The sequence below is a fragment of the Ylistrum balloti genome, unplaced genomic scaffold (assembly GCF_031769215.1).
Source record: "Ylistrum balloti isolate Yb309-2 unplaced genomic scaffold, AGI_CSIRO_Ybal_v1 Utg371076, whole genome shotgun sequence".
NCBI lineage: Eukaryota > Metazoa > Mollusca > Bivalvia > Pectinida > Pectinidae > Ylistrum > Ylistrum balloti.
Window position 1 is genome coordinate 12,009 of NW_026782594.1, and position 25,568 is coordinate 37,576.

General features: G+C 34.7%; 1 protein-coding gene across 1 annotated transcript; it reads left to right on the top strand.

The window, feature by feature from the left end:
- Positions 1–733: 733 nt before the first annotated feature.
- On the top strand, positions 734–9,222 carry LOC132560551 (uncharacterized; the record flags this gene model as incomplete). The annotated part of the gene is given in 9 exon segments (XM_060225216.1): positions 734–1,042; positions 1,726–2,049; positions 3,478–3,611; positions 3,905–4,236; positions 5,582–6,542; positions 7,014–7,080; positions 7,422–7,595; positions 7,598–7,738; positions 8,158–9,222. Coding segments are annotated over 9 exon segments (2,795 nt in total), but the record flags the coding sequence as incomplete, so codon positions are not given.
- Positions 9,223–25,568: the final 16,346 nt, after the last annotated feature.

Below are 25,568 nucleotides of genomic sequence, written 5' to 3' on the forward strand. Positions count from 1 at the left end.
GACACGTAAACAGAATTCCATTTGAAACATCGATAGCAGAGAGCAAAATCGCTAACGAGCATGAATTATCGACAACTTCATACCAAAGTTACATATATTTTGTGTCTTAGTGAAACACTGCTAGCATTAGAATAAATATACTGTCATACTCGAATTCTCTATATAGTCGGAAAGCTAGCGATACAGATTATTTAAACACCATTTAGTCTTTATTTGTTTTCTAATGCAAATTTTTTGCAGTGTTTGCTTCTCAATATTCAACAATCATAAAATGATAGTTTTCCTATTGAAAAATGTTCCTTTACATTATAGGTTTCAATATATGCATCTGTATAAAAGCATTGTTTGAGAATCCTACTGATATAGAAAAAATATTCCCTTTATATCCTACTTAGAATGGATTGAAAACATTGATGTGAAATTACCTTCATCATTTATCAGCACATTTTCATCAAGTCTGGTTTGGATATACATTCACTGCTTATACAACAACAATATAAATTACACAGATGCATGCTGTTAATTTTATGCCCGAGCAATTTCTCTCTTAACATTAGCTCCGTTTTTAAAAATCTATTGTTTAACCGTTTACTTTTCTAACAAAGTGTAATCACGTACATGTAAATGTCATATATATTACAAGAAGCCCGGGGATTTGTTTCACTTATCTGTCGTTTGGTGACCATTTCCATTGTTAGTGTTATTGTGTGTTGGTATAATCCTATATTTTCAGGAGAGCTTAACTACAGCAGATATTTAGCACTGTTTAAAGGAGAAACTGAAAGTTATCGACATGTACGCGTAGTATTTTCTGGCAGGGATGCTGCCGGAAAAACTACCGTATGCCGCCGTCTCCAGAAAAAAAAAGTAAATCTGAAGTTGCGCAGACCAACCATTGGTGCTGATTTACATCCGGTATGGTTCTCCATTGACTGGAAATTGAAAACCTGGCAGTGTAACAATCGATCTCCTAGTACAGTGATAGACGCACGAATGGGAGCGATGATGACCAAAACAGCAACATTAGCTAATATACAGACAGGTAGTTGGCTAGGACTTTGAGATAAATTTATACATTAAATGATATGACGAAATTAATGTGATGTACTGTATGTCTCTGTGGAGAAACGATTTGAATCTCCGGATTTCACCATTTTGCGAAAAACAATATATAAGTTGATATTCAACATTAAGCATGATACAGATAATGATTTGTTCAAAATTTTTTACTGTACAAAATTTCTTTGGGGACAATACGATGTCTGTAAAAGTTTCTTCGTTTTGTATCACTCCTGATTTTCATACAGTAGATTTTTTGATAGTTAAAATTGTCGTAATTACATTATTGTTTCGGATCACTTTTGATTTTTTTTTCAATTGCCTCTTACGCCCGAGTCCTATAAGGACGACACATCCTTATGATGTATTTTACTTCATTGTTTGGCTTAACTGTGTCTAACTCAAAAGTTAAGATGTTATTTGCTTGTTTGTCTTTTGTACCATCATTGGTACGTTGATCTTTAACAATAATATGAGCGAATTTAGGAGATACCTTGTACAGGTAATGCCTGTTATCCAATCATTTTGTATTCATGACAATGAGATAGTAACAAATTAGAGGTATGGTTTGTTAAACATAATTATATTCCCCAGTTTACTATTACATGTTCCATAGCTATGAAGAAATACGAGAAATGAAATGTCATATTTTGTCATCACTTCAAGACACAGAAACAGAGATGTCGCCTCATAGTTCGACACACGGAAAACGAAAACGAAGTGATGATGAGGCAGGAACACTCGATATGGCTTCTCAAGACATCAAAACAAAACAGGTATCGCACCAAAGAGAAATAGAAATTGCAGATGAGGCACAAATAGTCCACGTGGCTTCATCTGATACCCCGTCTGATGTGGTGTTCCTTTCTTTATGGGATATGGGTGGCCATGCGCCGTTTCAAGCTTCACACAACATCTTCATTTCATCACACGGAGTATACCTTTTAGTCTTCAGACTAACAGATTTCATTAGAGACAAGCTGGAAACTGGTAGGTGAATTGACCTTCTCTGTATGTTATATTCATGATAAACATAGAAACACTTTCTTATTGCTTGAGCTTATTAAATATGTTCTTACTATGTAATTAGAATAAAATACCATTACATTTTCCTAATTTCTATATCTCTAAGCAAAATGTTCACCTGTCTGTAGAAACGAGCATTTTTGAAATGTGTGTGTTACACATTTTAAAGTATGCACTTTAAATAATCGTAAGTATTTTTCATATATATAACCCGCAGGCTAATGATTTGCGAAACTTGCAAATTGTGAAGCTTAAAGTATATCTCACAAGGAGCTCTGTTAGCCACACCCTTCTTTATATTTTACTTATATAGAACGTGTCCCTTTTATCTTGACATTAGAAATGGATATGAAAACAAAAAAGATTGTATGGTACCAAAAAAAAACAAAACAAAAAGGAAAAAATAATAAGTTGCATCGTTATGGGCAACGGTAACCAAAGATGACTTCGAAACAAGTATATGGTTTTTGAGTTATAAGAATAAAAGCACCGTTCGTGGAGTACTGCTAATTGAAACCCAAGCAATATAAGTAGGAATTGTCTCTCAAGTTGTTAATGGGCAAATAGAGCAGTAGAGACGCAAGAGGAAAAAAAATATGTAACGGGAGAGAATATCATTCTAAGCGTTAGTCCCTGTTTTCGAAGAACCAGGAATTGTTATGCATACCTAAACGTAATTAATTATTACTGATTTGGTGTGAGCAATAAAACGGGTATAAGTACATATAGTATGATAAAGCCATTGAAATGCAAAGGTCACGGTCATTATGTTTATCTGCGTGTTTATGTCAAAAAAGTAATTCCGAAGGATCGACAATAGTAACAGCAATATAAAATATATAAACGAGAACAAAAGATAAAAAAACAACAAATAATGTACGTTTTTCCTGAATATAACGATATAAGCCAATAAATCTGGTTCTTATCCATACATGTTATATCAGATTTATCAAAGGTATCTTAGAGGCAATCGTAAAATTTGCAATCTTGATTAACTATCAACTGATATTGTGTTTGACTAATCATGATTCCAGTGATCATTAATAGATAATTGACAAGCATAATATCATGATGACGTAACACCTTTACCACTAGTGGTATTCGGGAATAATAATAATGATAATAATAATATAAGCAACATTTTCACAATTTGACATTTTTGTGGATTAGTTGGAATGTAATTTTTATTGACGGCTAGGTCGAACAAGACGAGATATTTGTTGTGATTATTTTGATGGCTTAGGGTTTACCATACAAATCAGGTGGTTTTAACAAATTTGTATCTGTAATTAATCATACTTATTTCTTACGTTTTAATTTTTTTATATATCGTGATCGGAAATAAAATTCAAGATTATATTGTTTGAAGGTTTAACATATTTTTATATACAGATCGGCTTAAAAACTGGGTTCGACTGATTGGTACATATTCCTCAGTTACGTTGAATCCTGAAAAGCTCAGCATACATTCGCCGCCAATAATATTTGTTGGCACATTTTTGGATGAATTGAAGAAAAACAACAGGGTAAGTGATACTATTTTCAAATGAAATCAAAATACATCCAACGTGATGATTACATAAAGTACTTACATCCATCATAAGTATTCATCATGTAATATATTATAAAATTTCAAGACAGAAAATGCAACGTACTAAATGCATGTATTTTTCAGATATAGTATAGTTTATCTATAATTTGTATCGTCAACAAACACACCACCCAAACTGGTTATTTTTGTTGATTAACTTCTCAATATTTTTTTAGATAAAAATAATATCAACTTACTAATATTAACACATATTTATTATTACTGCAGAACTACGGAAAACAAGTACAAGACATAAGGTTCAGCGTCTCAAGATTTCCCGAACTGTCAGCGTTCAACTTCGTCAAATTCTGCACTGTCGATAATAGCCTTGGCGATGATCATGAAGAGCTGGAAGTATTGCGAGGTTTCATCACAGAAGCGGCTGAGCACCAAGATCAGTGGGGCAGAGAACTACCTACTAGATGGTTAAAGCTCGAGAAGGATTTACTTGAAGCAAGAGAGAACGGACAGAAAATATTGAAATTGTCGGAGGTGATTGAAATGAACAAAACTTCTTTTGCGCCGTTGTCAGATGAAGATGAAATCAAACTTGCGCTGGCGTGAGTATGTCTTTAACAAATATCGTTGGTTTCTAAACATATTGTAGTTCTGTTCTATTTATAGCTGACTATTAACTGATTCCACTTATATATTTATATATTAGCTATAGTAGCAGTTCATAGGGTCTACACTGTCTGTAGCAATGGACACCACATTTGGTTGGTGACGAAAACGGATATGTCATAGATAAATTTCAAGGCCACCTGTACTACATGTCAGTCATTTCTTTTATACTCAAAATTATCAGAATAGTTAATGATGTTAATCAATCATGTACATTCTTATGGAAATGAGTTTTTTCGTCACATTGGAAGTTGACTGTAAATCTCTATTCAGTCAGATGTGGACTACTTACACGTTGTTCTTAAATAATGATAAATGTTCACTGTAACTGTAAGTAATAATCTAAAGAAGTATTATATTTAGCTATAATATTTCATTCTGATAAAATGGGGTACATAAGCTATCTGTATCCTTTTGATAATGAGCATTTTCAGAAACATGACCAGTATTTGAAATGGTTGTTTTTATTACATATACATTTTTCACTCGCTGTGTGTAGTAAACAACCAGTAGTATTCGTTTTTTCCCTCAGATTTATATTTCTGGGAGTTAAATTTCATGTTGTTTAGACTAAATCATTCATCACTCAGCTTTCACTTATTATTTTAAATCATGTTATAAGTAAGACACTGGATGTGAATATATTGAAATTAAGAGACCCATAAAGTGTTAGTACATATTTGTTAGGAAGAATATCAAAGCATTACAATGACAAATACTGTGGTCAAATTGGTTTACTCATCCATTAATCGAATATTAGTTTATTGACGGGAATAAAACCTAACTCTAACAAAGGCAACGAAATAACAATGATTTCAATTGAAGATAAATCACCATACTCCAATAACAAAGGCATATATATACATACTTCAGATGCTGATGCTGATGCATAAATTGAATAAAGGAACCATCTTATTTAGATATTGAGGAAAAACTTTCGCTTCAAACTGTAAACAGTCACTTCTTAAGTGTCACTTAGATCTACAACCTTTACATTAACAAATCAAACATAGTTAAGAAATATATTCAGATTTCCCATGTCAGGAGTTACAGCTCGTGTCAGTATAATACATATACCTCGACCGATAGTTGGGATTTCATTCCAAGTATCAGTCTAGTTTATTATAAACTAAAACCTACAAGAACGTACATGTATAATTACCGTACTTAAGTTTGGACGTAGATTCACCTCATATGAGACCAATGGGAAATGGAGACCTCTAAATATTATACATTTTAAATGCGACACTTTAATACCCTCATTATGTATATATTCTGCAGATACCTACACTGTACGAGGTCCGTGATTTATTTCCGGGAGTTGGACCATGTGCTCCTAGACCCCCAGTGGCTAGCCGATTTCTGTAGTATCCTCATTACTGATGACCAGTTTCTCCCAGAGGCTGACCTGTTGTTGATCCGAGATATGGAGTTATACAAATCTAAAGGGGAGTTGACTCAGAAGTTAATAACTCATCTGCTCATTGGCGAAAAGAATGAAGAATTTCTTAAACACGCCGAAGTTCTTCTGGCCTTGATGGAAAAGTTTGGACTCATAGTGAAAATGCTTGTGTCGGTCAACGCTACCGACATATCTCATTTCAGTCAAGCGTATACTATTCCTTGCAAGTTGAGGGAGCTGCAGGAACAGAACATCAAAGGCATTACTGAAGAAATGAAATGCATCCGACAGAGAAACGCTGCTGTATCTAGCACTTTGTGCTTGGTATTCGAAGATAAATACATACCTGATGAGTTGTTCGACAGAATATTTGCACATATCCTTAGAACTTACATATCGGGTTCGTTTTCAAGGCAGAGATTCCAGAAAACGGCTACCGGCAGCCAGACGAATATAAATGACAGCGCTTGCCTCTATAGGGGTTTTGGATGTTTCGAGGTCAATGAACTTTGCAGAATGATCCTGTCTATGCATGCAGTACGGTCAACTATAGCTGTGACGATGTTCAGTCCAACAGAATCCAGGCTTCTTCCAGATTCAGGCGGACATATCAGGCGCACAATAGAACAAATTGTACGTGAGGCACTGAAAATGAGTAACCAGCAACACTTTCTGTTCACATATCAACTGCATTGCAACTTCCACCTGAGTCCGTACGACACGCCCGTAGACTTGCACAGCGTCATTCACTCAGAGAGGGGCGTGCTTTGTAAAGGTGAAGATTGTCAAGGTCGACATCGACTTTCGAGAACGGATGCTGAATACTGGGACGTCACAGAGGTAATCTCTATATTCCCTGAAATGTTTGTTTCTTATCTATCCAGTTTAAGAGAAACCATATGAATTCTTGATTCGTATCAAATTCTAAAAAGAATATTTATTTGTGAATTGATGTTGATGGTTAATGACATTACCTGGCTCTCTCTATGAGTATTATTTGACAAACATATATTATTAAACGTTATGCTGTAGAATGAAATCAATTTCACCATGTCTAAGCATTCTAGATGTATGTGTATAAATTAGTCTCCTAGTTACCCTCCTAGATATTTAAAGTGAAAATAGAGTGTATAATGGTATTGTGTAAACTTACCGTCGAAATACGGTAGCTTTGTGTAGCCTCTCTAGTCATGGGATAAGCCATCATCAATTAAAGTTTTATTGAAATTCCGATTTACCAGACGACTTTTGCGAATCTGGATCTGTTTATTCATGTTACACTAATGGTATTCCTGATCGTATTCTTGAAAGGCTCCAGGACAGGACAATGCGACAGTTTGTGGTGATAATAGTAATGACAGTAGACTGAAGCAAGATGGTGAGTAAACGTCTTAAAGAAATACATTAATATTTTCTCCCTAGAAAGTATAGGCAAATCGCCGTTTTTCCATACATATGCAAACTACTCGCAGTCTTTTTCAGCATGCATACTAATTGACTTCATCTTTTGACTTTGTAAATTATAATATTATGATTTAAATTATTTTGAAGGAATGCTATTTTGTTCGGGAATAATTCAACATTATATAAAATAATAAATATGTATATAAATGTCTATTTTTGAGATATCGAAAATACTCTTTCTAAGGATCTTCCTTATTCCAATACAAGTAGTACTTAACTGCGTTTATTCAATTGTTCATTCTCCTGGTGTTTAAGGTACGACTGAAATTGACAACATCTATAACAGAAGACCAACACCACGTGAACTTGGTCGCCTGTCACGTCTAGTTTGCGGTATTGATTGTGAGCGCTTGTTTGTTACTCTTGGTCTCCCTTACCCCGATATCCAGAATACGAAATGGGAATCACAAAACGAGGCGGTCATCACACAGATACCAAGATGTTTCTAAAATGGACAAATGACTACCCGAACCAGACAATTCAGCATATCAAGAAGGCAATGGAGGATACTGGCATGGATACTGGCCGTATCAACGAAGTGTTAGTGATTAACGAGGAAACCGATATTCAAGGTTAGAAGATAATATTTTCATAATAATCGAAACCAATACCAATGGAATGGCAATTAGTTAATTACATACATATCACATGTATTGGGATAGCATTATGATGTAAACATTGGTAATCGTATGTCGACATCGTAAATACTACTTTGAAATGGTTTTGATAATTATCATGTGATTTATACTTCGCGATTTAATAATGACAGTATAAAACATATACTCATAGTTATACGAGAATATATCGGGTCTGATGATGTTATACCTAGTATACCGAAACGTGTCAACATTTAATAATTCCTATTTAGATCTTCTGGTAGGTGTTTTCCGGTCATATTTTCCAAATACTCATAGTTATCAGTATCATTTATTTACATGTAGATGATATTTGATGCACTAATTTACAAATCATATCAAATGATTCTTCACAGATATGGTTCCAAATGATGTCTGGAACAGACCCCCTACTAAGGCTGAAATAAAGGCAATCGTCACCGAAATTGGCAACACATATTTCAACCTTTTTATTGAATTAGGATTGCCACCACCAATCATTGATCAACATGCGATTGGCCATCCTGTTACCATCCAGGCAAGACTGAGTGCTCTTCTTCAACACTGGGTGGACAGAAACCAGACGAAAGCAACCATAGGGAAGTTATTGACAGCAATGAAACTTTGCCAGATGGATTGGTATTCAATATCAAACTTGTTAAACTGTGAGGACAGCATCGATGATGAGATTCCTTCTCGTCACTTATTCTGGAAATGTTCTATCGTCTAATCCAATATTCATGTTTTTGAAAGTTAATATACCAATATATCGGCGTTTTGACATTTAAAATATGAGGCGTGATTCCATAGAGGTGTATTCACTAAAAAAATGTAAACTTTTGATATTTGGTAGCTTCGGATGGGTTTTTGATTATAATTTACGCAAGTATTGGCTTGTTTACTTCAGAAGAACAAATATTGCGGTAAGTTGGTAGTCAACACAAGAAAAAGACATAACATTGATACGATGACTTCAGAACAAATCCTGCGCCAAGTTGGTCGTCAATACAAGAATAAGAAATAAAATGGATACGATGATGATAGTATCAAACTGTCTTGTATAGAGTATAGGTCTTGTTTCGATTTACTTTTTGCTTTTCATTCATGTACATTATCTCAACATTCAGAAACGAGAAACGACAGTGGTTACAAGGTTACCAATTGGAGAGCTATACAGGTCGTCTCATTGTATTGTATTTTACAGCAATGCTATATCATTTTTGCATTTTTGCAATCATCATGAACTCATTGATATATGAATATCTAAATGTTAAGCGAAATCTCTTTCCAAAATTTAGATCTAATTACTAAATGCATGTTTAGTACACGTGATTGTGTGTAACCATTTACAGTCAGTCTCATAACAGTTTTAACCACGTATTTTATTTAGATTTGCATTTTTAAAATTTTCTTTTTAAACATCTTTGTACTGGTAGACTGATGTCTGTAGACGATTGCTTTCATTGCTTTAAACTAACAATTGTTGTATATAGTTATTACGTTTTGTTGTTGTAAATCATAGTCCCTTGGCAATATGTCATTTGATCTTTAATTTTAATGTGATGTATCTTATTTTCAGCTGATGTTGCAAAGTATAATATGCACTAGAAGCTGCACTTTACTTACATATAGTACATATTATAATCGGTGGTATTTATGGTCATTTTTTCTCAGATATTACATGTAAACATTATGTAGTCATAAAATGTTATTTACCCAATGTTCTTGTATCTATTTAAGATCAATACATAACTTATTCGTGTTGAATGTTTTAGTTTGAATTTATCTTTTTATTGTAACATTTCAGTTGACATTCTACTTGGGCCACAATTCGTGGGAATAAACATTGTTTCTTGTAATCAGGTACGAAACTTTCAATGATTATAAGATGTGTATTAAAAGACACCAAAACATGTAAACTTGTTACATTTTGAGGGATGTTTTACAATCACAATTATACCATCGTCCATGTAGCGGAAGACGCTTACTCGTCCGGAACACCTCATCTTCTTCTGTCTTTTTCAAGGTTTTGCCTTCATGTTATTTATCTGCTTTTGTTTTTTGTTTATTTCTTGCCCTGGTATCATCAAATGAAAGTTTAAGTTTAGCTGCAATATCTGTATTTTGCTTTTTTGGTTTTGAAAATATTTTCATTATTATATTTGTCGTGCATAACCATTATCCAGTAATGAGATGAAGGAAACATTTTCATAAGCATCTCTTTATGAGATTTTATATTATTGATCTGATTGATTTCGTGATAAAAACGAATGTACAATAAGAAGCGTAACTAACACGTTGTAGATGATATATAAAGACTCACGCAACTGAATCACTATCTGCTATTATCATTTAAGCTAATAGCATTAATTCTTAAATTTCAACATAAGTGACAATTGTCTAGATTCAAATAGAGAAACCTGTCAAAGGCTACAAGTGGCATTATTGAGTATGTTAAGTGGCATGTCGGATTGTCATTGCCTTCAGAAGTTAACAAGTGAAACTAAATACCTACTTGGGGAAAAACAAGACATTCAGCACCTGTCAAAATCCGCCCCACATACATTTTCATGAAAGCATAGAAATGCAGATTTCTTTCCTATATTATGAATTGAACATTTAAAATCACAGGGAATATAATATTTTACTAAATCTCACTTTAGGTAAGAACTTTTAGTAGATGAAATAAAATCGATGTTGCTCTTTGTGTGATTTAGTTGCGTGAAAGCTTTCCTCGACTTATATATATATATATAGTTAATGACGATACGCAAGTGATATTATAAAGAAAATAGATTCTTTGCATAGTTACATTGCACTGAGGATCAGCTAAGCTGTGAACACGTTATGCAAAATGCTATCAATTTTTTCTTGTGTGTTTTTTTAAACAATTTTCTTTAATTATCTATATATACATATTGTTGAATACAAGTAACTTATATTTGTCAGATTTTGAAGTGATTTGTTAGTGTTTTGGATTTTGTAACACTAGTAGGACTTATAGTGTCTGCTTTACTTAACTGATTGCAGGGTAGAAACTGTTTTAAAATTAATAGAAAAAGGATTTCAGAATTTATTGATTAACTAAATTATACAACTTGTAAAGTAAACTTGTTTACTCTATATATAGTACTTTATTTAGTTTGACTATTTCCTGCTTCAACTAATAAATACACAATGCTTTATTTCCTTATCAGTGTTTTACAGCCTTGTTATTTTCCGTAAATTGTCAGATATTGGTTAAGAACATAAAAGAAAACATGAAGAGATATTTTCATGGATTTAGTTTTCCAGGGAGAATGTTCTCTTCTACAGATCTCAAATTCCCTATTCTTACAACACTATGTAAGGTTTAAATCATCACCAACATATTAAATTAACAAGGACATCCCAGCTATAGAAAAAGAAAAAAGACAGAAAGGACACTACCTTAAATCAATCAGATATATACAGTAAAACAGCAAACGTATAGGTTTACATGATAATTTATATTGTCGAACATAATTGACAACATACATAAAACATGTAAGTATATTTTACTAAACTTTGCATGACCGTTCAAGTACGACATTAGAATTGATTTTATTTTTCAATAATCATTGTGATCATCGGTGCATGGTCGCCTTGCTATAGAGACAACCATCGGAACGAAGTTGTCCTTGCCCGTCTTGGGATAGGTCATACTTACCTTACATATTCATATATGCTAAAAGGCGAAGATAATCCTTGGTGCATAGGAAGTGACGAGCAATTCTTCGTTAAACATTTGTTATTGGAAAATATCTCACCTTAAGTAAAGTAGACGAGACATAATCACATAATCCTTCTTCGGTGCATGACAAATCTCGTTGAGATGAACAAACAATTTTGTTCAATAGAAACTTATGATATATGAAAATGCATTAATAAAATACAGTAACTTTCGAGATTCATCTCAAATTACAGCACCACGACTTACCCATTACACTATCGCAGACGTTATTAAATAGTAATGGAGCTAATCCACTGATTCACAATATTATAAGATATGTAGATATACAGGTGAAATATTTATCAGTGACCACAAATATATTAAGTGATGTTAACGTAATAGTAAATCATAAGCAGATATATTACTTAGAAATCAAACGACTGGAAACAGGTACTAACCGTCGGCTGTCAGATCTCGAACTGCCAGATCGATCACAAAGAAATTGATTTGAACTGATTACTGAAATGTCATTGGTCACAGAACACGATATCTGAAAAAAACCCAGTAACTGAAGTGAAATAAAATAAAAAGTAAACAAAGTAACTAAACACAACAAAGTTTAACACAGTATCAAAACAGAACAGAGAAAAAAGGCTTTCATTTATAATTCTCCTGTTACTAACTTTCTTCGGAGTAAAACGTTCAGTGCATCTATCACATTCCCAAGCCGGGCAGGAAGAAGGACATCTCCCGGGGGTGTGTAGTCCCTATTCAACACCGAAACCATGGTCAACTCTCCATCCCCTTCAGGGTGCTGGCGTGAGAGCCTCTTTGCACGGGGGCGTCCACGGCTCCTCATACCGCACTAGTGTAGCCTAACCGAAGGCGAATGGTCAATGGTTCAGGTAGGCACCAAACCCCCTAACGCTCTGCTTCCCGCTCCCGTTCACTGGGCATTCCATATCCTCTTGGGATCATCAAGCCTCCTAAAGCTCTGCTCCCTGCACCTGTCCACCAGGCAAGTCATACCCTTTTGGGCCACTAAAACTTCTAAAGATCTGCTCCCCATACCCGTTCACCGGCCATGCCATATCCTCTTGGGACCACCATGTCTCCTAAAGCTCTGCTACCCTCACCCGTCCATCAGGCAAGTCATATTTTCCTGGGGCCACCAAGCCTCCTAAAGCTCTGATCCCCGCACCCGTCCACCGGGCATGCCATATCCTTTTTGGGGCATCAAGCCTCCTTTCATGTTGTTGGACCTCCTCTATATCCTTTATGTCAACGACAAACCTGAGCAGTTCAGAGTCTCCACTTGCACTCATCTTTTCTTTTTTGTTTGTTTGTGCTTTTTTTTACCTGAAAACAAAGAAAACAGAAACTGTTCATGGTGCAACTGGTGCAATTATTGACGGTGACTTTAATACCTCCTCCTCCCCCCTAAAACTGAAATCACTTTAACCCTACCTGGATTTACACAAAGAGAGAAGAATAAAAGAAACAATGAAATGAATTTAGCTTTTCTTAACTTTTAATGAAAAAATCTTTCTTATCACCAGTATTCTCCACAGCCCTGGATTTCTCCTAAAATAACTACTTTTTCGAAATATAAACTTTTCTTGATTATATACACATTTGAATATCTCGACATACAATCATTACACTAAACACACACAAAAAAATGAACAACACAACAAAATAAAGCAGATTTCAACCATCCTAAATATCATAATTGATTATTTACACAAAGGGTCTTTCCGGTGTAGAAGGTCAAACTCCCTGACTAAACTCTGTGGTGTCAGTCTGTCGGCTATCAGCACGGTCCCCCTCTCGGTGCGAGTTAACGCTGCCGTATTCAACAAATCGTTGTCCGTGACAATACCTTAAATATGCATCTACACTCTTCCATGAACTTATATATGTAATAGTTCTGATATAATAATGCTAACCAGAAATTTCCGTATATATCCTGATGTTTCTTGCTAATGAAGCGAGCGAGTGGGCGGGCGCCAGCGTGTTGCACAGAAACAGGTCAACTTGATTTTTACATCCACCAATGGAACAAGATGTTATAGACCCTTTTATTAATGACGGTAAATTCAATTGTTATTGTAATAGGCCTTAATCTATCATCTCGTGTAGTGCCCATGTTTTCCGTTAATTGTATCTGGAATGTAAACAACTAACTTCTATGTATGATACAAGCGTGAGAGTTCCCTCTATGTACCCATCAACCCAGGTTCGTTGATCGTGGTTTCCATTAGTGTCTTGCAAATTGGAAACGCGAGTTATATGGCAAAACTGCATGGATATGGAAATATAAACTTCATTATATTTTATTAACATCAACAAGTGTAAAGGGAAGATTTCAACAACACAATTTTCTTACATTACACACTATAAGCCGCACCCTAAATAAAACACACACCAGATAAACATCAGAATGATAGTACAGCCCCTACATACTCTACTTAGCGCCACAGGAAAGAGAGCGTCGACTCACGATGATATTACAATCGACTGCGGAGTTATATGAATACACCGGCTTTTATAGACAGATTATGGCAAGTCGCACATGCAGATTTACTGCGAAATATTAAACACTGTCTAATGAGAAATATTCCTCGTGAACCGATTTCCTCAACTTCTACGTTTCTTCCCCCTTGAGACAAATGTTCGAACATTCCTGAAATTTGGAAATTTCATCTCTTATATTCTAAACCACTCATACTGCACCACAACATTATTTGTATAACCACAAAACAAAGTTCCAAAGATACAAGATTTTCTTTTGAAATCAAATACATTTCAAGAACATTTACATTCAAATTCAAAATCTCGATTGATTAGGAAGAAAGATCACCAAACATCATCGGGAAAAAATAATTACTAAAAATTGTTGATGAATTAATTCATAGAAAATTAAGTAAAATCTGCACTGTTCTAATTACCAACGATTCAATTGATGAAAATGTTACATTGATATTTAAATTTATAACATATTGGTACTAGAATGTAATATATCCCTTGTTCAACATGGCACACATTAAAATAAAAACGAGGAACATTTCCACATACACGGTCAACTAAGGAAAACAAAATAAACAAGCACTCTCCTGTCTATAAGAAAGTTCCCGCCTCCAAATGAGGTTTTGAAAGCTAATAATTGTCTATTAAGTGGGAAATTATTCATTATTCAAAGTTTACATCTATTGGATGATAGGGTTCCTGAAATAAAGACTGTCCACTGAGCAAATGAAACTGGTCTCGGAATAACTGTCTGATCGCATCCCAGGGTAAACACTCCTTGGCAACACTAGTTGTTATCCTTGGGACAAGTTTAGAATCATTAACTTTGCTTCGCCTCCCTACGAAGTTTGTCCTGTTTGTCCTGGAAAATGCGCATGGTATTATTGAAACTTACCAGTAATATGTGTTTTCGAACAAAGACAGTTTTCTGGGTGCCTGTAGATGGCCGAATTACGTATCATTTTCAGCATTAATTTTTCTGCCAAGGTTGTGTCCCACACTGGTTGAGGAGCTGATAGAAAAGTTTTGCGAATACTTTTTAATCTGAGAGTTAGAGATCAATTGGCTTTGCAATACATCATTCAGCTAAGGTCAAATCCTGCTTTTTCACTTGTATTTGATCCAAAATATAAAACCTTGTTTTAAAACAAACCTTTTTGGATCGGTGCATTTTTATCGGTTAATGGTTCTAATGACTTTTTATATGTTGACGTGCCATTAAGGAGGTCAAAATAATAATAATAAAATAAATTGTCGGACTATTTGTATGAAACAATGTTTACAGTTTTGACGGATAACAATCCGCTCACGTATGTTTTAAAAAAAGCTAAACTGGACGCAAATGGACACCGATGGCTTGCTGCCCTGTCTAACTACACCTTCACCATAAATTATACACCTGGACGTTACAACACAGATGCTAACGTTTTATCCCGACTTCCAGAGAAGCTGGATGCTGCGTCGGTGAAAGCCATATGTGGGAGTTTACAGACTGATGGACGAGCGAGCAGAGATCCTCTCTACAGCTATACTGGATGATTACTCTGGTGATATGGAGCAGATGTCTAGAGGAGACTGGCGACATATACAGTCTAAAGACTAGTTATTTCAGTCATTCATCCATGCTGTTGGGGAAAGGAAGAAAACACATTAGCTATATCAGCTCATAATGGACAAAAGCGTCTTACACAGGAAGACTACGAACGAAAATGTCAACTGGTCCTGCCATCATCGATAAAGCCTGCCACCCAAGCAGGGACCATACCCTTTCGTTTTATCGAAAAGAGGTTTTTGGCCAGTAATGACCAGAGACGTTGATGACTGGGTATCAAACTGTCAATGTTGTAACTCGAGGAAAATACCCACTATTCAAAGAGCACCATTAGTGAACATCAAAACCTGTCATTCCTTGGAATAAGTATGTGTTGATTTCCTTATGCTGGAGAATTAAGAGGTGGCTATCAACGTTTATCGATTCTAACTGATCATTTCAAGTGATAAGCCAAGACTTATCCAACACGTAATATGACAGCCAAGACCAAGCAGAAGTGTTATTCAACAATCTCTTCCTCCATTACTGCTTTCCTATCAGGCTTCTTTCCAATCAAAACATTGATGGGAAGTTTATTCATGAGCTGTGCCATGTTCCTGGAATAAAGAACTTAGCCATACCATCCTAACTGTAATGGAATGTGTGAAAGATTCAACAGGACGGTACGTAATATGCTTGGAACCTTGGTGCCAGATCAGAAGTCTGATTAGAAAAGACATGTTGGACCCCTGGTTCAAGCTTATAACTGTACGCGGCATGAGCAGACGTGTTACAGAGGTTGCCTGTGGAGCTGAACTGAGGTGAACTGAGGAGCAGATTGCAGTCAGCCTATGACGTTGTCACCAGGAATGCAGATAAAGCAAGGGAGAATCAGAAAGACCATTATGACAAGAGAGTTCTAGGTGAAAGCATAGTTTGAGGAGTATTGTTGAAGAAGCTTGCACGTGAACGGAAACGTAAGTTTGAAAAACAGTTGAGAGGAGGAAGTTTATGTAGTGACAGAACTGGGGAAGGAAGATGTACCAGTGTTTACTATCAAGCTGGAAGTAGGAACCGCTTCACAAGAACTTGCTCTTGCCAGATAGTGAATCATTCCATAGGACCCTACCCAGCGGAAACTTACACACAAGTCTAGGGTAAGCGACAAAGATGAAGCACATGATGTTGAAGGGGTTGGTACAGCAAATGACATATCAAGTGCTACATCCAGTACTGACAATGCTACGGATTCAGTCATGAACCAAGGAGTTTCTCCATTTGCAGGTGACGATTCGTCATCTGAAGTGACTGAGGTTGAGGAATGTGCTGATGACGATTTTACCTCTACTCTTGAGGATCACCAATATTCGACTATGACAGACTTCAATTTCTCTTGTCATGATTCGGGCAGCACCTGTTAAAGAAGGACTAAAAGTACGTGTCGTCAACCAAAGTGGCAGACCCCGCCATTGCCTTCAGACTGGATGGTACGTGCCACATATTTGCTGATGTCAATTTCAGAAGGAAGTCTAGAGAAGCTACTGTATTTAAGTGTTATTTGAATATATAGATTTGTTTCGTATGTTTGCATTTGTTTAATCAATTAATAAAATTAAATGCAAATATTAGATGTGATGTAAATGTTTGTGTCAAGACCCTGTGTCTGCATGTAAATGATCTGAACAGGTGAGGGTGAGTAGAATGTAAGAAAGGTGAGCTTGTAAGTCACCTGACCTGTACAGAGGCTTTTCATTGGATAGTTTATATTAACTCCTGCATGATTGTTAGCTCACTTTCACACACTTCTTTCCATTCTTTCATTTGGACAAGACGTCTTTTTGAATTATTGTTTACGATCACGAGATGAAAGTAATTGGTACGTTTATATCATTGTATTATTAGATCTATATCATTTATTTATTCAATTTGTGCTCCTAGCAAGCAGTATGTTTGTTTAAAATAGTGTCCATTGCTCAGAAGTATTCGTTCAGTGGTCTTTTTTGATAGATTATTCCCGGCAATTTAGATTATAAAGTGTTTTTATCATTATCTCCTGCTTTTTTGTAGTCCCTGTATGAAGTATTTGTTTGTGATTACAGCCGGAATCATGTTGACTTTCGCTGGACGTTGGTAAATTTCACTAATCAAGAAATGTTTTCATTTTGCTGTGTTAAAATTAATAAAAATGTATAGATATACTTAGTGTTTAAGACGGCGGTACGTCGTAACTAAGCCATTACGCCACGATCACTATGACTGTGACTAGTACAATTGACGAGATGATGAAATAAAATCAGAAAGTTCCTGATAATTAAGTTGTTGATATATAAATGTGTCGGGAATGCTTCATCCGAATAGAAGTATGTATTTGTGTTATATGTAAATATGTCTTATGAACAACAAAGTCTTTCATACCAATATTGTGCGTGTACAACCACGTCACTGACTTTGACTCCGAGTTTAAACATTTTAATCCTCGTGTAATATCACGTCGGCAAAACTCGGCATATGTGTGAATAATAGTTGTGTGTGAACATGTTGAAAAACGTAATTGCTTTTGGATCTCTCTGAGGATAATGATATATAAAACAGAACAATTTTTAACATTTCAAGATAATGTTTCAAAACTACACAATTTTATCTGATAAAACTAGTAATCAAGAACATTTTTGTTAAATCTAACAGATGAATTATTATCACTACCTGGTTAAGGAATGTTCACTTATTAATAATGGACATGAATACAAAGTACTGCTTAAAATGTAACTTACGTAGATACTGTATGGGTTAAATATACTATTTAGATGGAAAATAAAAGTATTTCATACTAATGAAAAACTTGGAAACGAAAGGCAATAATAAATGGATAGTACAGATCATATTTTAATACTAACAAATTGAATGACAAAGTCTTTTGTCAATAGTTATTGTGAAATAAAAGTAAATAGTTCTTATAATAAAGTGAGAAATAACATACATTACACTGATGATAACATACAGTATTGTTAACAATTTTGTTGATAAAGTTCATTCAATGTAATATTGACTTCCAAAGCAATAAAGAAAAGTGTTCGTGTTCATTTTCATGAAATGATAAATGATGTTGCGCGGATGATTTACTTCCATCTTAAATCCATGCATATTACCTCGCACACCAATTCGGCTGCGCTGTAAAATGTTGATGTAAATTTGTCATAAGTTCAATTTTGTAATGGGGATATTGTGGAAGAGAGTTTAGTTTTTCTTTGGATCAGGAAATAATGCATCTTGTTTTTTTCTTCGGCATTAAACTGCTTCGAAAATTTCCAAATCCGTTGAAATATGTTGCATTGTTATGTCGTTGCAATGAAAGTAAATGTTATGTCTCGTCAATGTGTCGTTGATGGAACTTCTGTCGATGATCGAAAAAGCTGCAATGAAGAACAACAGGTATGAATCCTCTTCAATCAATAGAGGTAGCATAATGGACTGGAGACGCGGATTTATTGGCGTATGCTGGTATGTTTTGGAACGAGTGGTACTTCTGTAGGTGTTGCTACAGGCGTTGATGTAAACGTCACAAGAGGTTGACTTCTTTGTAGATCATTTTTATCAGTTTCATGTTTTGTAGATCTAGCCTTATTTCTTTTTCTTTGTTAGCATTTATACCAAAGACAAAGTAGAACTAAAAGTAACATAATAGAAAGGATAACAGAAAATATAGGAATGAAATATTGTTTATAATCCCAAAAATATGTTTCCAATGAGTTCAATTTCGGATCATTTCTGAATTAATGAATTCATTAATATTTTTTTCCATTTCTTAATGCATCAAGAACCACAACAGTAGAATAGATAGGAACCTTGTTTTGAAAAGGTTTCCATAAAGAGCCTATCGAAATATTTAAATCATAGTATGGCGAAAACGTAATGTTCAAGGAACGTGTCACTAAGGATGTCCTGAAAGAAACTCATGTAAGATGATCACTGGATACTGAGCAGGAATTTGTAACACGAACAAACTGAAAAGGGGGTTAAACTATCAAATGTGAAGTTATACTAATATCATGACATCAAATTGAAAATTGCATTTCCATGTTTGAGGCAATGACCCAAGAACCATTAGCAATATGATACCTTAAGGGAGTTGTAGACCAGGGGCAATTATAACTACGCAATATTTATTGTTACGAACGCAAGTGTGTAGTAACATATTTTTGTTAGGAAAGGGATCACGTGAGCGTATGTGTGAACGCGTGAGTGAGTACGGGTGGTGTGTGACTGGGAAGGTAAGAACGACGTTCAGTGTGTATGGTACCTGTTTACTCGTGTTGGGGTCAGTTTTTGTGGCCATACTATGTTATGGAACGGAGACCAGAACTCTGACTAGGATGACGTGAGCAACACCTGGACAGACAGTGGCGTCAGGACCGACTAGCATTATGTCATCGGGGTCAAGGTCAGCTACTAAAAGGAACGTCACGCTCTCGGGTAGACTACGTGGGGAGCTCAGGATTGTACCAAGCTTCTGGTTTGATGGCCAACGTTATTGTACCGACGTTGTTGGCCTCATCACTAGATGAGTCTACCTTCTCGTACCTGGTATACTGCTATCACGGTCTGTGCTACCGGAGATGCATCATTCACTGTCAACGAATACTGTTAAGTGAAATATTACAACAACCAATCCATATGTGAAGAGACTGGAGAGTGTATCATTACTAGTATAGACAAGTGACCGAATCATTGCGAGCGTGAGAGCGAGTGTGAACTGGTCAGTATTAAGGTTCATTCAATGTAAATGAATTTGTATATATATATATATATATATTGATAGTACTAGGTAAATATATACATATATATATACTGATAGTACTAGGTAGATATATATATAAATATACTGATAGTACTAGGTATATATATATATATATATTTGTACACAATGTAAAACATCTGAAGAAGAAATGAAAGCGCTTATGTTTTACAGCTCATCGTGTTTTCCAGGTTTTTTAAAGTTTTTATATGTTTTCTGGACACGGAGAATTTACCATATATTCAATAAATATATATATATATACCTAGTACTATCAGTATATACAACATCTTGTTGATTGATGGGGAACAACAGCATGTTCTTTATTAAGTATAATAATTATGAAGCTTACCCTGGTTCAATACCAAAGATGGTGCTTATCCGCAAAGATCTGTTACATATAACCCTTATGCCGTATCGAGACATCCCAAGGCTTCATTTAACAACGTAATACCTATAACAGTAGGGCGTGGGGCCAAGTTTGTGTCGTGAAATTCATATGCCCTTTGAGCCGCCCTAGGTCCTACACCAGGATGAAGATAATTATCTTTATATTGTCCTTGATGTGTTGAGAAGACGTCATTTTGATTGACTTGTGTGATAATGGGATGTTTCCAATTCTATTTTTATCAAAGAAACTGATATACGCAGTAAAGTGTTGAACATAAAAGACGAAAATATTTAATGTTGAGAAGACATGCTACTTTAAACAACATGTATCGAACTGAATGTAAAGCAAGGTATCTGAAAGTTTCATCAACTATATCAGTTATCATAATCTGTACCGAAACAAGTTGATCAATATACTGGTGTACCAGTGTATATAATATCTGTATACCCAATACAAAAGTATCCAGGTACTTTTACCATGGGGATACAAATGTGATGTGACATCGTTATTTATGCTTGATCAAGTACTGCTTTACAGAATCCCTTGAGTAAAAAAAAAAAATTTGCCGAGTATTAATTATCAATTAATGTTCTGTAATGTATGTTACAAAGATATTTTAAATAAGGTTATATCGACCGTGTCGGACGCGGGTGTCTATAGAATCAAACCAACCACGACAGGGCTTGCTAAATGTAAACAAATCGAATTCGATTACCCTGTCGATATACTGTTTAATAGAGCGAGAGGTTCTCTTCAGGACGATACTCTGTGTATACAACGATAACAATAAACCACGGGGCAGTGATACACAACACGGCAGACCATCCGGTCATAGAAAAGGAACAGACATGCAGACATTTTGGATATTATTTGTGATCAATTTCATCTTCACCGGTAAGTTTTTTTTAATCTGTACAAAAAGACACGTAAGTGAATAGTGAAACTTAGAATTAGGTAAAGTGAAGCCAAACAATTGATTAAACTGCATCAGACAGCTGTTTCGTCCTCCAAGGACCAATCAGACATGATGAGGTACTACATTTTTGGAGACTAAGAGGCGAAGGAAACAAATCGAAATCGGTCGAAGAAAATGCCAAAAAATATGGCTTGAAATTTTTAACATAATTAATTAGAAACATTATAACATTTAAACGAATAACTTGTGAGATATATCTCTATTCAAGTTCTATTTCATAAGATGTTTATAACATTTTGAATTTTATCCGAAATAAAAACAATACAAAACCGCGTATACATTGTATTTCGAGTAAAACTGACATTGGTATGTCCGCATTTTTTCCCGAAACATTTTACCATATAAGTTAACAAAATAAGTATCAAAGAATTTTTTATCTGTTTGTTTGTTTTTCGGTGTAAGATTTGTTTTTGCCTGAATTTGGTAGGAAGCATTTTACCCATGTGAAATATTCATTGAAGATATATTTCTTGAATCTACATGACAAAATTTCTGTAAAAATGACTTGTGACGATAAAAAGTATCGTCATAACGTGAACCTGTCTTAGCGTGAAATTTCCTGACTGCATGACTTCTTATATCAATAGTAAATATCTTTGTCTGAAATTTAAAAACACGTAACAAAAAACAGTTATTGCGTCAATGTTTAAATATTGATATACGGTTCACTGATTCTAAGTAGTTAAGTTAAGAAGTCATATTCCCAATTCTGTTTTTTAATGTGATTGACGGTGACTAACATAAGATAATTAATTTTGTCAATTAAATCTTAAGACGAATCGTCTATTTTAGAACTAAGATGGTATTTCCTCTTCAGTGTCAATACTCTTTATCGAATATTGCAAAGCACGTGATTTTGCATACGCCTATTATGAAAAATTATGTATAAAAAATTCAGCACTAAAACAACAATATGAAAATAAGCATATTTTGTAAATCGAAGACCTTATAGATTGGTGTAATAATAAAAAATAAACATGAGTAAATAGGAATATTCTGTAAATATTCAACCTTAGAGTTTTGCGGACTATTTCTTGACATAGAAATGATACTTTTAGATGTGATGTTGTACAGCATGTGTGGGCCCTTTGACATTCTATTTACCCCATGTTGACGAAACAGCTGTATGATACAAGTTAATCCAGTGCATGGTCATGTGATGTGCGTAATTCTTATTGAAAGGTGTTATATACGTGTATACTCCTGAACAACCCTTACAAACTTTTATATAATAAAATTATACATATATCATACATCAAAATCATCCAGGTAAGAGAGTTTGAGCAGTACATGGCTTATATAGAATGCACTCTGTAAAAAAACATCCCGGGCAATGGGACAAAAGTCGTCCTTATGATAAGGACACTGAAGAACACTAAAGAGTACACAAAATGGAGATAGACGGTTAACCAAAATCTCATAAACTATTAATAGATTAAAATTTTACCCAGAAATGATTAACTAAGGTCAATGTCAAGGTTAATTACGGTTTTAGGACAACTATTTTAGAAAGGGAACAATTATTTAATTAATTGATTAAAAACGCCATAAAATCTATTCCAGTTCCAAATAAGATTTAACGCGACGACCGTGGTTGTGTGTGAAGTGAGTTTCAAACGAGATACATCACAAAGTGATATTATAAGACTTATCTCTTATATTAACTTGACTGTATATCAGCGAAATCCCATGTAAAAATATTGATCATCCGTTCATTATGTCAAGTCTATACATCTGAATAATGAATCGGCAACTTGAGTAAGAATAGAAATACCATATACATGTACAAAGTCTACAAGACAGATATGTCTAAATTCCTCTTACCTTACAGCATTTATATACTTCATATGTTTATACCTTTTGCTCATGTTTTGCCTTGATTATATCGAATTAGAGTTTCCTACTTTGAAACAAATATCCCGATGTTTGGGATATCTCGAGGTTTGGGATATCTCGAGGTCTGGATATCTCGAGGTTTGGGATATCCCTGTCTACAAAACACAGAGGTGAAAGATTCTATAAATCCTTGTGATATACACTCTATAAATCTATTTCTCATGTTTTGCCTTGGTTATATCGAATTAGACTTTCCTATCCTTATGTCGATTTTTCTGTGTTGTTTCTGTAACTAATGGCGACTACAATTAAGCTTACCTTCTGGTCAGTTTCCATGTGAACAGCAGACCATCAAAATTTACTAATTCTTTACATTACTGTTAATAGATAATGGAAATATAGAAGGATCTATCGACTTAAATGGTTAGGAAGGAGAATGTAAATAATAAGAAAATCTTACCAGTGATCAAATTTCAAGAATCAATTATAAATTATTTATTGATAACCTCATACGTGTTAATGTATTTTCTTTGAGCAATTTTCACAGTAATGTCAAATATATTTACATTCACCAAACGATGAAACCGTGAAAGTGTTTCACTGTTACCGAGTTCCTTCTTGTTGGTCTTGATTTAGAAATTGTAACGATAACTGTATATTTGTATTGTAAGTATTGTAATGTCAGTTAAAATGTATATTGGAAGTGGGCGTTGATCAGTTAAGATAACTTGTGCATAATCCCCTGTCTAACTTTTACAATAAATATGTTTAAACTAAACCTAGGAGGAAAAAACATTTTTAACTTTTTCATAATTTTTATTTTTCATGTTATTTAAAATACACAAAATTCCAGTGACCACATTTAAGTTTAAATGATTTCAATATCCAATAGAATATATACTTTGATTGACATTGAAATCATTGCTTGACAATTCGTGCGATTGTGTTTTAGTGTGGATTTTATTAACATCAGGTTACCATTTATCTTAAAGAATAATGATCGATTGAAAAGTTTTAAAGTAATGTTGAACGGGATATTGAATATCTAATTAACAGTACCATTACCAAGCATTACAGGACAAAGTCAACTCAATGGACACCGGACATATACAATAATTAATAGATAAATAAGATTTGAAAGGATTGGTCAACAAATTTAGTGATGTGGTATTGATTAGCGCTGTCAGTGCTGGACCACGTCAATATAACACACCATCTTCATTGTCCACTGGGTGACATCAATACAACACATTACATTCAATAAAAGAATGTTTGCCATCCTCCCAGTAAAAAAAAATACAACGTAACTTTTGTCAGTTCTGTAAATAAAGCTTGATTGATCTACCCTTTGAATATAAATATGAGTTATTTCATGAAATCAGACTTGTACATCGAATACTCCAGAGACAACTATATAACCATTATAGCGGGGTACCGGTAAAGGAAACATCGGCCTTCAAAAGTCTAATTAGTGTACTACTAACAACTTCCGTATGAATAGAGTACTCGTGATATTTTCTTGTAGTGAGTTTTCCATTTCTGGATAGCAACTTCCTTGCATCCCCAAACTATGGTGTAAATACTTTGTTGTTGTTTCAATTTAATTCGATCCTGTTATCTCCGCGCAAGAAGTCGTTGATTGACTGACGAACTCGTAACACAGGGTTTCAAAAGATGCAGGTGAATGAAAATTATGGAACCGTTTTACGGTCGTCACTGTATTCTCATTTAGAAAAATTCTTTTTTCCTTTTGCGATATCAAGCGGAGGTGTTTAATGCTTGTTAGTTTGCCTGTTGGCTCCGTTGTTGTTTACCTTTTACTCATTTAAGAACGTGAAATATGTACTTAAATTGACAAAGATTAGCATGGCTGGTGACATCGGTGAAGCAGAAGACGCTTACTCTTCCGGAACACCTAGTCTTATTCTCCTCGTACTGTTTTGAATGTGTGTTTGGATTATGATTACGTTGACATGTTGGCATTTTCTTGTTCTTATTCTGGCCCAAATTTTACGGACTTCTTGAAACCAGAGTTTTCATCA